The 14465-nt window shown below is 42.4% G+C and overlaps 1 protein-coding gene across 1 annotated transcript in view; it reads right to left on the bottom strand.

Annotated features, from left to right (window-relative positions):
• Window positions 1-14465, bottom strand: part of LOC106576771 (serine/threonine-protein kinase 32C) — a 146296-nt gene that overhangs the window by 1406 nt on the left and 130425 nt on the right. Inside the window, exons 9-11 of the mRNA XM_014154152.2 lie at window positions 13004-13129; window positions 11656-11784; window positions 10686-10753 (exon numbers count right to left, since the gene is read on the bottom strand). Of these exons, the coding sequence (XP_014009627.1) occupies window positions 10686-10753; window positions 11656-11784; window positions 13004-13129 (323 nt within the window). The remainder of the gene's footprint in view (window positions 1-10685; window positions 10754-11655; window positions 11785-13003; window positions 13130-14465) is intronic.

Here is a 14465-nt window from a genome sequence, read left to right as displayed (position 1 = left end):
GGTCTATGCGGATCTAACCTGAAGTAGCAGGCATAAAAGTGTATCTGTCTCTGTCTGAGACAGAAAGAACAGGTGCAATGGATTATGTTCATTGTAGTCAATTACCACGTTTTTGCGCTGCACTAGGTTGAATATTTGCTTAATGAAAACCAAATCACTCTTCAGCCCAGCATCCCACATAGTTCTTGACTTGATTTCTCTCATTAATTATTTGATTTCTCTCTCTAGAAAAAAAAGAAAAAACTTAATGGAATTGATGTAATTGAACCAACGTCGGTGAATTAGTTGTTTAATAAGAAAGTTTAAATAAAAAATGGGTTAATCGCTCAGCACTAATAGAGGAATGTCAGTGTCACTGGAAGCTACATGGTCAGGAAGGATGCAGAATATAAACAGTTATCTTAAAACTTAAAAATGGCAGAAACTGAAAACTAATATGAGGCTAATTCATTCTACCATGTTTTAACCCTTGATATGATGACCACATATTGCATCACTGTTCTATAAGGAATAGATACCATTGCAAGTAATGGTCATAACTTATATAATCTTATCATAGACCTAACAATGGTTTTAATGTAAATAAGCTTTTCATTAGACCCTGGGGTTCTCTTTCAATTGTTAGTTTAAATATCTCACTAATGTGATTCATCAGAATCTCTAAGGAGCTTGAAGAACCAAATGTACACGTCTGTAGGAGATAGACAAGTCGAGGGAGCCGCTCCCCTCATACTAAAGAGCCACTCGCCCGCCCCAATCATTCTCACCTCTCTTATTCTCAGAAGAGTTATATCTAGCTCTCCTCAGCACTTGATCTGTTTTCCTATTTAACTATTCACATGTATGCCGTCAAGGTTATGATGCCGAGCGCAGGGTTTTCAGCTCTCGTATTTTGTGTTGGGTGAATTTACTGAAAGGATTTTTACTTAGGGTAAGAATTAGCTTCACCGCTTTTCTTCCCTCATCTCCTGTTGTAGCTAACATCACAAGGCTAGCTGCTGAGACTTAGCTAGCTCAGCTGCAAGGCTTAGCTAACCAGGCTTGCTCGCCGTAAGGCTACCTATCCTACCGACTAGTTTTTCTACCTGGAAGCTCGCTCTCTCGTTTAGTTCAACCCACTCCCGTGCCACGTTGACTAGACCAACCGTCTTAGCTTTTCTGCTTATCAGTCAAGAGACACGCTTTTGTTCTTCGCAAGACCAACAAGGCGCTAGCTTCCTTTAGCTGACTTTGTGCTTACTAGTTAGGCTACTAGCCCAAATGGCGAACACTAGCTACATTGACATTGTTCAAATATTAGCTTCTCCGGCTATCACTGTGTTAACTAGCTAGGCTACTTTCCCAAGTGGCAAACACTAGTTACGTTTCACTTTGTTCTTGGATTAGCTGTTTTTGTAGCCATGGAGCCTGCTAGCTCAGCCCAAGGGGTACCGAGCAAGGCCCCGGCCCCTGCTTCAACACCGGCACATCCGTGCCTATGCGGAGCAACTATATGCAGGGAAACTATACCCTTCATGACCTGGTCATATCTCCATTGTGTTTTTTTTGCTGCTAACACCCTCCGACGGAGAGTGCGCAGAGCAGCCCAATATGGTTAGTCTCCCACACTGAACATGCCTCGCAGACCCAGCCCTCATGGGAGAATGTCATGGATGGCTATCCCAAAGACATTTTCCATGGTTTGGCCCCGGAGAAGGGGGAATTGGACCTTGTCATCGACGAAGACAATGGCGAGGGTATGACTGACCTCCTCCAGGCAGCGGAGGAGGAAGAGGATGAGGAGGCGCAAGCCGTTACCTCTAGGCCTGCACATTCTGTACGGGAATTGAATGTTTAAGTCCCTACTACTGGCTTAACAGGCTGCATAATCTCTTAGCTATTGGCAAGCCTAAACCAGACCTTTGGGATTAGATCTGTGTCATCAGAGACCTCAAACTCCGAGCCTCCAGGAGCGCCATTCAAGGCTGGCGCGGTAGAGGAGAGAGCCTTGTTGCTCAACTTGTCTAGCCTCTCAGACAAGGAGAAAGCAGCCGAAGGAACTGTTTTGGCCGGCTGTCACCGCCATTTGTAGCAGAAGTGCAAACTTCGAAAGAAGGAGGGCGAAGCCTTCAATTTCTGCCTGCCTCCTAGACTGGAGAATTGTGGCTACCCGGCCGACCCCTCCACGAACCAAGGCTTAGTGGCAGGGAGAAGGCAATTTGCTGTCAACAGGGTTTTCCACAGGAATCCCTGAGTGACACAGCGGGCATCGATCCCACAGTCCGGGGACGACAGTTGGGAAAACGGTCCTTCGCTGCAGCAACATCAAGGTCCCGCTCATTTGGTTCCCCTGTAGGGAAAAACGGGGGCCGACCCAGGGGTACGCCCCCTGCGGCAGAGAGTGGCAGCCAACAGTTCTCCCTGGTTTCTGGCCTGCCATCTCTCGGTCTACAGTTACAAAGGGGTACAGACTGCAGTTCGGTCTGAGACCACCTGTTTTCAACAGAATGTTTGAAGATTTTTTTTTATTTCACCTTTATCTTTTTAGTGACAGGGGGCAGTATTCGGAAATTCGGATGAATGATGTGCCCAAATTAAACTGCCTACTACTCGGGCTCAGAACGTAGGATATGCATATTATTTGTAGATTTGGATAGAGAACACTCTGAAGTTTCTAAAACTGTTTGAATGATGTCTGTGAGTATAACAGAACTCATATGGCAGGCAAAAACCTGAGAAAAAATCCAACCAGGAAGTGAGTTGTAGTTCTTCTATCTAATCCCTATTCAAACTACAGTGTCTGTGGGGTCATTTTGCAATTCCTAAGGCTTCCATTGGCTGTCAACAGCTTTTAGAAACTTGTTTCATCCGTCTCCTGTTACTGGGCAGAGAATAGGAGCTCAGTCTATCAGTGGACTGCCTGGGACCAGTGAGTTGTTTACTGTGCAGGCACGTTGGTGCGCCTCTCCTTCTTTTTCCTCTGTAATGAATACGCTATTGTCCGGTTGGAATATTATCGATGTTTTATGTTAAAAAGACCCTAAGGATTGATTAAACATCGTTTGACATGTTTCTATGAACGGTAATGGAACTATTTGACTTTTCGTCTCTGGTTCTGCGCTCTCGCATTATGCCTTTGGATTAGTGACCTGAACGCGAACAAAACTGAGGTATTTGGACATAAATATGGAGTATTTTGAACAAAAATAACATTTCTTGTGGGAGTCCTGGGAGTGCATTCCGACAAAGAGCAGCAAAGGTAAGGGAAGATTTATAATACTAATTCTGAGTTTAGTTGACTCCAGAACTTGGCGGGTAAATGTATAGCTTGCTTTGATGGCTGAGCTCTGTACTCAGAATATTTTTTTAAATGCGCTTTCGCCGAAAAGCTATTTTAAAATCTGACACAGCGGTTGCATTAAGGAGTAGTATATCTATAATTCTTTCAATAACTGTTGTAACATTTATCAACGTTGATGATGAGTATTTTTGTAAATTGATGTGCTCATTCATCGGAGGTTTTGGTGGGAATACATTTTCTGAACATCACGCGCCAATGTAAAATGGGGTTTATGGATATAAATATGAACTTTATCGAACAAAACATACATGCTAGCTAGCGCTAGCTCCCCGAACGTTCAGTAAGTGTGTAGAGGCAGCCCTCACACCCCTGAGAAACAAGGGGCGGAGAGTCTCCACCTACGATTACTTGCTTTGCTCCCCATCCCGGGAACAAGCGGTATGAGACACAACTTCCCTTGTAACCAACTCGGTAAACTAGACTTCAAGATTAGTCAGAAAAATGTATGTTTGGTGCCAACACAGAGAATAAAATACCTAGGCGTAATGCTGGATTCTCTCTCATATCAGGCAACACTCTCATCGTGTCATTCGGGAGGCTTGGTCATGTTCAAGACATGCCTCCGAGTGCTGGGGTTGATGGCATCCACAATCTCAGGAGTACCTCTCGGCCTACTGAGGACGATAGACTTCTAGAGCTGGATGTTTGCCCAACATCTGTGTTATGGTCAAGCATCTGTAGATCTCGTCGCATTGCAAGAAATGTGCACTGCCCGTTGTTCTTCATGCTAGCAGGAGAACCACCACTTGGCAGAGGGTGTTGTTTTAACATTTTCCTCCCCTCAGCCTCAGACTCCCCACTCTGGCCAGAGTGAGGGAAGAATGCTTATCCCATATCTCGGTAGCACCTCGATGGCAAGGCAAGCTCTGGATAGCGGAGATCATTCTCCTGCTGTACGACGAGCCTTAGCAACTCCCGTTACCTTTCTAATCGACCTGGCCCAGGTATCCACGATAATTGAGAATTTCAATAAACATTTTTCTACGGCTGGCCATGCTTTCCACCTGGCTGCCCCTACTCCGGTCAACAGCAATGCACCCCCCACAGCAACTCGCCCAAGCCTTCCCCATTTCTCCTTATCCCAAATCTAGTCAGCTGATGTTCTGAAAGAACTGCAAAATCTGGACCCCTACAAATCAGCCGGGCGAGACACTCTGGACCCTTTCTTTCTAAAATTATCTGCCGAAATTGTTGCAACCCCTATTACTAGCCTGTTCAACCTCTCTTTCGTGTCGTCTGAGATTCCCAAAGATTGGAAAGCAGCTGCAGTCATCCCCTTCTTCAAAGGGGGGAACACTCTTGGACCAAACTGCTACAGACCTACATCCATCCTACCCTGCCTTTCTAAAGTCTTCGAAAGCCAAGTCAACAAACAGATTACCGATTATTTCGAATCCCACCGCACCTTCTCCGGTATGCAATCTGGTTTCAGAGCTGGTCATGGGTGCACCTCAGCCACGCTCAAGGTCCTAAACGATATCTTAACCGCCGTCGATACTGTGCTGCTGTATTCATTGACCTGGCCAAGGCTTTCGACTCTGTCAATCACCACATTCTTATCAGCAGACTCAACAGCCTTAGTTTCTCAAATGACTGCATCGCCTGGTTCACAGACAGAGTTCAGTGTGTCAAATCGGAGGGCCTGTTGTCCGGACCTCTGGCAGTCTCTATGGGGGTGCCACAGGGTTCAATTCTCGGGCTGACTCACTTCTCTGTATACATCAATGATGTCGCTCTTGCTGCTGGTGATTCTCTGATCCACCTCTACGCAGTATACATTCTGTATACTTCTGGCCCTTCTTTGGACACTGTGTTAACTAACCTCCAGACGAGCTTCAATGCCATACAACTCTCCTTCCGTGGCCTCCAACTGCTCTTAAATGCAAGAAGTACTAAATGCATGCTCTTCAACCAACCGCTGCCCACACCTGCCCGCCCGTCCAGCATCACTACTCTGGACGGTTCTGACTTAGAATATGTGGACAACTACAAATACCTAGGTGTCTGGTTAGACTGTAAACTCTCCTTCCAGACTCACATTAAGCATCTCCAATACAAAATTACATCTAGAATCGGCTTCCTATTTCGCAACAAAGCATCCTTCACTCATGCTGCCAAACATACCATCGTAAAACTGACTATCCTACCGATCCTTGACTTTGGCGATGTCCTTTACAAAATAGCCTCCAACACTCTAATCAGTAAATTGGATGCAGTCTATCAAAGTGCCATCCGTTTTGTCAACAAATCCCCATATACTACCCACCACTGCGACCTGTGTGCTCTCACTGGCTGGCGCTCGCTTCATATTCGTCGCCAAACCCACTGGCTCCAGGTAATATATAAGTCTTTGCTAGGAAAAGCCCCACCTTATCTCAGCTCACTGGCCACCATAGCAGCACCCACCCATAGCACACGCTCCAGCAGGTATAGTTCACTGGTCACCCCAAAAGCCAATTCCTCCTTTGGCTGCCTTTCCTTCCAGTTCTCTGCTGCCAATGACTGGAACGAACTGCAAAAATCACTGAAGCTGGAGACTCATATCTCCCTCACTAACTTTAAGCACCAGCTGTCAGAGCAACTCACAGATCACTGCACCTGTACATAGCCCATCTGTAAATAGCCCATCCAACTACCTCATCCCCATACTGTTATTTATTTATTTTGCTACTTTGCACCCCAGTATCTCTACTTGCACATTAATCTCCTACACATCTATCACTCCAGTATTTAATAGCTATATTGTAATTATTTCGCCACTATGGCCTATTTATTGCCTTACCTCCCTTATCCTACCTTATTTCCACACACTGTATATAGACTTTTTCTATTGTATTATTGACTGTATGTTTGTTTATTCCATGTGTAACTCTGTGTTGTTGTTTGTGTCACACTGCTTTGCTTTATCTTGGCCAGGTCGCAGTTGTAAATGAGAACTTGTTCTCAACTAGCCTACCTGGTTAAAAAAATGGTAAAATAAAAAGTTACGCAGGGATCTGCTGAACCAGATGAACAGAGAGATTTTCCACCCTCACCTGGATGCAATGGCCTAGTCTGTGAGAGGTTAAATCTGGATGCGTCAGGCCTGCTTCTAGGAGTCATTAAGACTATCCAGAGTGCTAGGGGCCCTTCTAGACACTCACTGTATGGAAATAAGTTGGGGGTTTTTGAGAAGTGGTTTGACCAAAAATAGATAATTCCTTACCAATGCTCTGTATCCAAGATTTTATGCTTTCTGCTGGACCTTTTAGACAGAGGGAAGGCTTTATCCACTGTTAAGGTCTACCTAGCCACTATCTCGGCCTGTCATATAACCTTCAACAAGAGCATGGTGGGAAAACACCCCATGGTATGTTGTTTTATGAAGGAGGTGCCTTGCATACAACCAGTTACCAAACTTTTACTCCTGCCATGGGATCTCTTGTGCTTGAGGCTTTCATAGCCTTTTATGCCACAGGAAAGCGTAGTGTTGAAATTCAGTTGGAAGTCAGAAGTTCACATACACCTGAGCCAAATACATTTAAACTCAGTTTTTCACAATTCCTGACATTTAATCAGAGTAAAAATGCCCTGTCTTAGGTCAGTTAGGATCACCACTTTATTTTAAGAATGTGAAATGTCAGAATAGTAGTAGAGAGAATGATTTATTTCAGCTTTTATTTCTTTCATCACATTTCCAGTGGGTCAGAAGTTTACATACACTCAATTAGTATTTGGTAGCATTGCCTTTAAATTGTTTAACGTGGGTCAAACGTTTTGGGTAGCCTTCCACAAGCTTCCCACAATAAGTTGGGTGAATTTTGGCCCATTCCTCCTGGCAGAGCTGGTGTAACTGAATCAGGTTTGTAGGCCTCTTTGCTCACACATGCTTTTTCAGTTCTGCCCACAAATGTTCTATAGGGTTGAGGTCAGGGCTTTGTGATGGCCACTCTAATACCTTGACTTTGTTGTCCTTAAGCCATTTTTCCACAACTTTGGATGTATGCTTGGGGTCATTGTGCATTTGGAAGACCCATTTGCGACCAAGCTTTAACTTCCTGACTGTTGTCTTGAGATGTTACTTCAATATATCCACATAATTTTCCTCCCTCTAGATGCCATCTATTTTGTGAAGTGCACCAGTCCCTCCTGTAGCAAAGCACCCCCACAACATGATGCTGCCACCCCTGTGCTTCACGTTTGGGATGGTGTTCTTCGGCTTGTAAGCGTCCCCCTTTTTCCTCCAAACATAACCATGGTCATTATGGCCAAACAGCTCTATTTTTGTTTCATCAGACCAGAGGACATTTCTCCAAAAAGTACGATCTTCGTCCCCATGTGCAGTTGCAAACCTTAGTCTGGCTTTTTTTATGGCGGTTTTGGAGCAGTGGCTTCTTCCTTGCTGAGCAGCCTTTCAGGTTATGTCGATATTGGACTCGTTTTACTGTGGATATAGATACTTTTGTACCTGTTTCTTCCAGCATCTTCACAAGGTCCTTTGCTGTTGTTCTGGGATTGATTTGCACCAAAGTACGTTCATCTCTAGGAGACAGAACGCGTCTTCTTCCTGAGCAGTATGACAGCTGCGTGGTCCCATGGTGTTTATCCTTGCGTACTATTGTTTGTACAGATGAATGTGGTACCTTCAGGAGTTTGGACATTACTCCCAAGGATGAACCAGACTTGTTGAGGTCTTGGCTGATTTCTTTTGATTTTCCCATGATGTCAAGCAAAGACGCACTGTTTGAAGGTAGGCCTTGAAATACATCCACAGGTACACCTCCGATTGACTCAAATTATGTCAATTAGCCCATCAGAATCTTCTAAAGCCATGACATCATTTTCTGGAATTTTCCAATCTGTTTAAAGGCACAGTCAACTTAGTGTATGTAAACTTCTGACCCACTGGAATTGTGATACAGTGAATTGTATCTGTAAACAATTGTTGTAAAAATGACTTTTGTCATGCACAAAGTAGATGTCCTAACCGACTTGCCAAAACTATAGTTTGTTAACAAGAAATTTGTGGAGTGGTTGAAAAAACGTGTGTATGTAAACTTCTGACTTCAACTGTATATCTCTTCTTTACGACCCCTTTACTGGTCTCCCTTACATCCGCAAAGCGAGTGGGTGAGCTATATACACTGTCAGTTCACCATTCGTGCCTACAGTTTCCCTAGGGATTTTCCAAGGTTACCTTGTTGCCCAACCCCGCTAAGGTTAGTGGCAATTACAATTGTCCCCCCTTGGAGCTTGTGGCTTTCCACCCGCCGCCTTTCCCATCAGAAATACAGTTTAGACATTGTTAATATTGTAAATGACTTATGTAGCTGGAAACAGCAGATTTTTTATGGAATATCTACATAGGCGTACAGAGGCCCATTATCAGCAACCATCACTCCTGTGTTCCAATGGCACGTCGTGTTAGCTAATCCAAGTTTATCATTTTAAAAGGCTAATTGATCATTAGAAAACCCGTTTGCAATTATGTTAGCACAGCTGAAAATGGTTGTGCTGATTAAAGAAGCAATAAAACTGGCCTTCTTTAGACTAGTTGAGTATCTGGAGCATTAGGATTTGTGGGTTCGATTACAGGCTCAAAATGGCCACAAACAAAGAACTTTGAAACTCGTCAGTCTATTCTTGTTCTGAGAAATGAAGGCTATTCCATGTGAGAAATTGCCAAGAAACTGAAGATCTCATACAACGCTGTGTACTACTCTCTTCACAGAACAGCGCAAACTGTCTCTAACCAGAATAGAAAGAGGAGTGGGAGCCCTCATATACAGTGCCTTCAGAAAGTATTCATACCCCTTGATTCATTCCAAATTTTGTTGTGTTACAGCCTGAGTTAAAACATTTACTGAATAGATTTTCTTTCTCACCCATCTACACACAATACCCTAGATTTTATTACCTAATTTACATAAGTATTCACACCCCTGAGTCAATACTTTGTAGGAGTCTTTTTGGGTAAGTCTTTAAGATCTTTGCACACCTGGATTGTACAATATTTGCCCATTATTCTTTATAAATTCTTCAAGCTGTGTCAAGTTGATTGTTGATCGTTGCTATTTAACGTTGTTTTGGTAAGCAACTCCAGTGTAGATTGGACTTTGTGTTTTAAGTTATTGTCCGACAGAAAGGTGGATTTGTCTCTCAGTGTCTGTTGGAAAGCAGACTAAACCAGGTTTTCCTCTAGGATTTTGCCTGTGCTTATAGCTGTATTCCTTTTCTTTTTATCCTAAAAAAACTCCCTAGTACTTTGCTGATGACAACACGATGCAGCCACCACCATACTTGAAAATATGAAGCGTGGTACTCAGTAACGTGTTGTGATGGATTTGCCCCAAACATAACGCTTTGTATTTAGGATGATCTTTTAAAAAGTATTACTTAAGTACCTTGTTGCAAACAGGCTTCCTTCTTTTCACTCTGTCATTTAGTTAGTATTGTGGAGTAACTACAATGTTGTTGATCCATCCTCAGCTCTCATATCACAACAATTAAACCCTGTAACTGTTTTAAAATCACCATTGACCTTATAGTAAAATCCCTGAGCAGTTTCCCTCCTCTTCGGCAACTGAGTTAGGAAGGACACCTGTATCTTTGTATTGACTGGGTGTAAGGTGAATCAATACTTAACCATGCTCAAAGGGACATCTACAAATCGGTGTCCTTCTTTGAGGCATTGAAATAGCTCCCTGGTCCTTGTGGTTGAATCTGTGCTTGAAATTCAAGACTCAATTGAGGGAGCTTACAGATAATTGTATGTTAACCACTACTATTGAACACAGAATGAGTCCATGAAACTTATTATGTGATTTGTTAAGCACATTTTTACTCCTGAACTTAAGGCACCCCATAAAAAAAGAGGTTGAATACTTATTGACATTTCAGCTACACATTTGTTATTAATTTGAAAAAAGTTCGACAAATAACATTCCATTTTGACATTATGGGGTATTGTGTGTAGATCAGTGACACAAAATCAAAATTGTATCAATTTTATATTCAGGCTGTAACACAATAAAACGTGGAAAAAGTAAAGCAGTGTGAATAATCTCTGGCACTACAGAGCTAAGAATGATGTGACATTAATATGTTTTTTATTGGTCTCCCAGGTTCAGTAATTGGTTCTGCGTTTATATAATCTTAGTATATTATTATAGAGCTAACAATGCTTGGGTCAGGTGAAACAAACATTTATACATATCTATTCACGTGCGTGCCAGGTGTCATGTAGTCCTTATATAGGTGGTATCTCAGCCTTATGCATACCACTTTAAAAAAAGCATTCCACAATGGTTTAACATTAATATGTTTTGATTTGTCTCCAGGCGAAGGGTTTGGTTTGTGGTCTTACTTCTCGCGGTTGAAGATCATGAACTCTGACTGCACGACTTCAAGGCACTCCTGCAGGTAGTCGTTCTCCTGAGGGCAGTGTAGGAAAGAGAATTGCCATTATCATCATCACCCACACAGGTCGACAATGATGAAGTACGAGATCAATCTCACCTCAATCAATCACCAGTGAGACCTGAAAGATTACAAACACCCCCTTCTTCCCGCTTTTAAATCACGCCCAGTGATTTGTTTGTGTGCTTTCCCTCAAATTGGATGTTTGGCACAGGACAAAAATAGAAGCTTATATTTCCGAAAGCACTTGGAGGCATGACATCACCACTGATGGCTTCATAATTTAATCATCTAGGTAATAACTGAGCCCCCTCACACACTAGAAGACTGCTCAGGCCCGGAGTAAGATGGGGGCTATTGTTAGAAGATACAAGCTTTACTGCTTTTACAGCGCCCAGAGATCACTCTTGATAACACTGAAGTTCAACATTAATAAAGTGGTGCTCGTAATGAGGGGCTTGGCTAATGAAAACCTGGCACAGCTCATACATATGGATTGTCTACAATCCATGGTAAATAATGGGCGCAATCACAGATAACAAGGTGGATTTCTTATAATACTGTAATCGTGTAAGAAAATAACCGGCCTTTCAGATAAAAAGATTCATGATATTCATGAAATGAAGGGAGAAAAATAACAAGATCTGCCACACTGTCCTAGCACTATTTAACAGGGTCATTTTTTGGGACAACATAGAACATTTCTAACTGGACAAATTCAGGTAGTCCCTACATGTTTTCTTCCATTTGGTTGACTTGTGTGTGTATTCTGTTTGTACATTGTCTATTGCTGGCAGCACCTATTCCCTAAGTCAAATTCTGGGTATGTGTAAATGTACTTGGCGAATAAAGTGATTCTGATTGTGATTAACATGACCCAGGTACAGTCAGTAGTGACTGGTTGATGTGACACTCACAGACTGGGAATCCTTGCTGGCTTCCCGTGACCTGTTTTTGGCCAGCCTCTTCTTCTTCTTGTGGAGGGGACGAGATTCTAGTATCATCTCCTCCAGCTCAAAGGTGGGGTCGCAATGCAGACGGCCCTTCTGTGGAACCAAGACACACAGTACACTAATGAATAACTATATACCTAAATCCAGACACACATACACACGCACACACATATGCACACACACACACACACACACACACACACACACACACACACACACACCACGCAAACATATTACAGACTCCACAACATGAATAAAATGGACTTGCATAGTTTATTGGCTACAATCGACTTATTAAAGTTATTTATATTTATTTATTTGTTATTTAAGTACAGTGAAATGCTTAACTTGCAAGCCCTAGCCAACAGTGCAGTATTCAATATAAAAAAGAAATAGAAATAAGAGAGGAAGCTATTTATGTGTTGCACCGCTGTCCCTCGGTCGTGTCGTTGCCTTTGTTATCAACGTTCTACAGACACCACAGCAGTATTGATGCTCAAAAGTAGAACCAGGGCTAATGACTGTTTAGTCTAAATTACACTATAGGGGCTTGGGAATACGATGCCATTGCTAAAGTAGACACATATTTAGTAGAAAACAACTTTGCCATCATCATCATGCTGTCAATAGCGAGCAAAGTTAATAAAAAAATAGCTAGCATTGCTAATGTAAGCTAGCTAAAATCTGGAGGTCTACCCACAATCTTAGCTTGCCAGCTAACGTTATAATGTATCTAAAGTCAATCTGCCATCATTTAAATGATGACAAAAGGTTTTCCTACTAATTATTTGCCTTCTTTAGAAATGTAATGTGTTTTCAAGACACAGTAATGCACTTTCGACCAAATCTTCATTAGCGCCCAATGAGGATGCATTGAGTAGAATGCTCAGTTGAACATTAGTCCTAAAACGAACGTTCAAAACAATATTGTGACGCAAATTGCAACCCATGAATATACAAGGTCAGTGCCAGTACCACATGTATGATGTGGAGGGATACTGGTAGATATGTACATATAGACAGGGATTAAGAGAAAGTGACTTGTAGCAGGATAAATAATAATACAAATAATAACAGCAGAAGCAAATACTGGACATTTCACAGAATGTAACAAGTGTGAGAGACTGGGTTATGTATAAGACTACATGTGTACGTTTATGTGTCTGAATAAATGAACAAGATGAGATAATGTAGTTCATCTTATATACTGTATGTGTGAAGTGTGAATCAGTGTTTATGGTCCATAAAAAGGTGAAAACACAGCACACTGCATTCTATGCTCCCATGTGATAGATTTATGGTCCATACTTACGTTAGGAACAAACCCAGCCTCTATCTTCTTCTCGTACACAGCGTCCCAGTTGATGTCAGAGAGGTAGGGAGCCGTCTGCATGTCAGACAGGCTGGAGAAACGATGCTCTGGGTTCACCGTCAGCAGCTGAGAGACACACACACACACACACACACACACACACACACAGATTATATTGTACATCATTTAGTTCCATTAAAGACTCAAACACTATCACCTCTACAGTATCCACTACATTGCTTTCTAATTTCTCCGCAGGGAAGAATAAAGTCGTATTGAATTGAAAAACCTTATGGCTTGTGACTAAACAGGTTGAATGTTAAATTCAGATCCAATAATCTAGGTAGTATCGACATTAGGGGGCACTCTTAAATCAGCCACAGTCTTACAGTACAGGGATCAGGTGCCTTATCAATCCAAAATAAAGACACCATCCTGATTATCATACATTTAATTAGATAAGGATTGAGATCATTGTCAGGGGAGAAACTTGTATCAATAGTATTGTATCTACAATAAAGGGAAATCTTGGGTATTTACATAACGCCGGTTCTATGATAATATGAGTGAGATGTCTCACATATGGGGATTCGCTCTAGCAGATTCACTAAATGAAGAACCAATTACACCATATTTTGGAGACAGACAGGTAAAGTTGGAGAAGAGGTGAGCCCCTCCCCGCCTTATAAGGCGCAACTCACCCCGCCTCTGGTCATTCTCAAGCATGCCTCTCTTCCAAATGAAAGGAGGACCAAGGCACTCTTCCTATAATTCATTTAAATGCCTTTATTTGTATGGCATGTTCAATGGACACAATATTTAAAAACTCATGCCTCTCTTCATTGCGCTCTTGCGAGCATGGAAATGCAGTGAGTCATCTCACTCACATTATCACAAAACATGGGTTACGCAACAACCCTGTTCTATTTCAAATACTCGTTTCCATGTCTCACATTTGGGGATATGGCCAACTCCAGTATCGCAGACATGCTCTCCGAAGTCAGAGTAGTCCCAATAGAATCACCCCTCAGAGGCTCCGACACTGAGGACACTATGCGCCAACAAAGGTGCAGTGAAATCCAGTCGGTAAAACCTCATAAACGTGGTGGCCCAACAAGGGGTGGCCCAACATGCCGCATCGTAAATCTCTTGCAAAGAGATGCATTTGAACAGTGCCCAAGAGGTAACCATACCTTTGGTGGAATGAGCCCTCAGGCCCTCCCGGGGCTGTAAACAGGGTTGGGTAGTTTACTTTCTAAATGTAATCCGTTACAATTACTAGTTATATTTATGTTATAGTTATGTTACTAGTTATGTCCAAAATTGTAATCAGTAAAGTTACTTTTGGATTACCCAAGCTCAGTAAGATAAACTGATTACTTTCAGTTACTTTTGAATTACTTTCCCTTTAAGAGGCATTAGAAGAAGACAAAAAGCATCCATCAAACGCATTTGGCGTGTC

This window comes from Salmo salar, chromosome ssa18, assembly GCF_905237065.1.
Source record: "Salmo salar chromosome ssa18, Ssal_v3.1, whole genome shotgun sequence".
NCBI classification, from domain to species: Eukaryota; Metazoa; Chordata; class Actinopteri; order Salmoniformes; family Salmonidae; genus Salmo; species Salmo salar.
The sequence above is the reverse complement of the archived record's forward strand: the minus strand, read 5'-3'. Positions and strand labels throughout refer to the sequence as shown.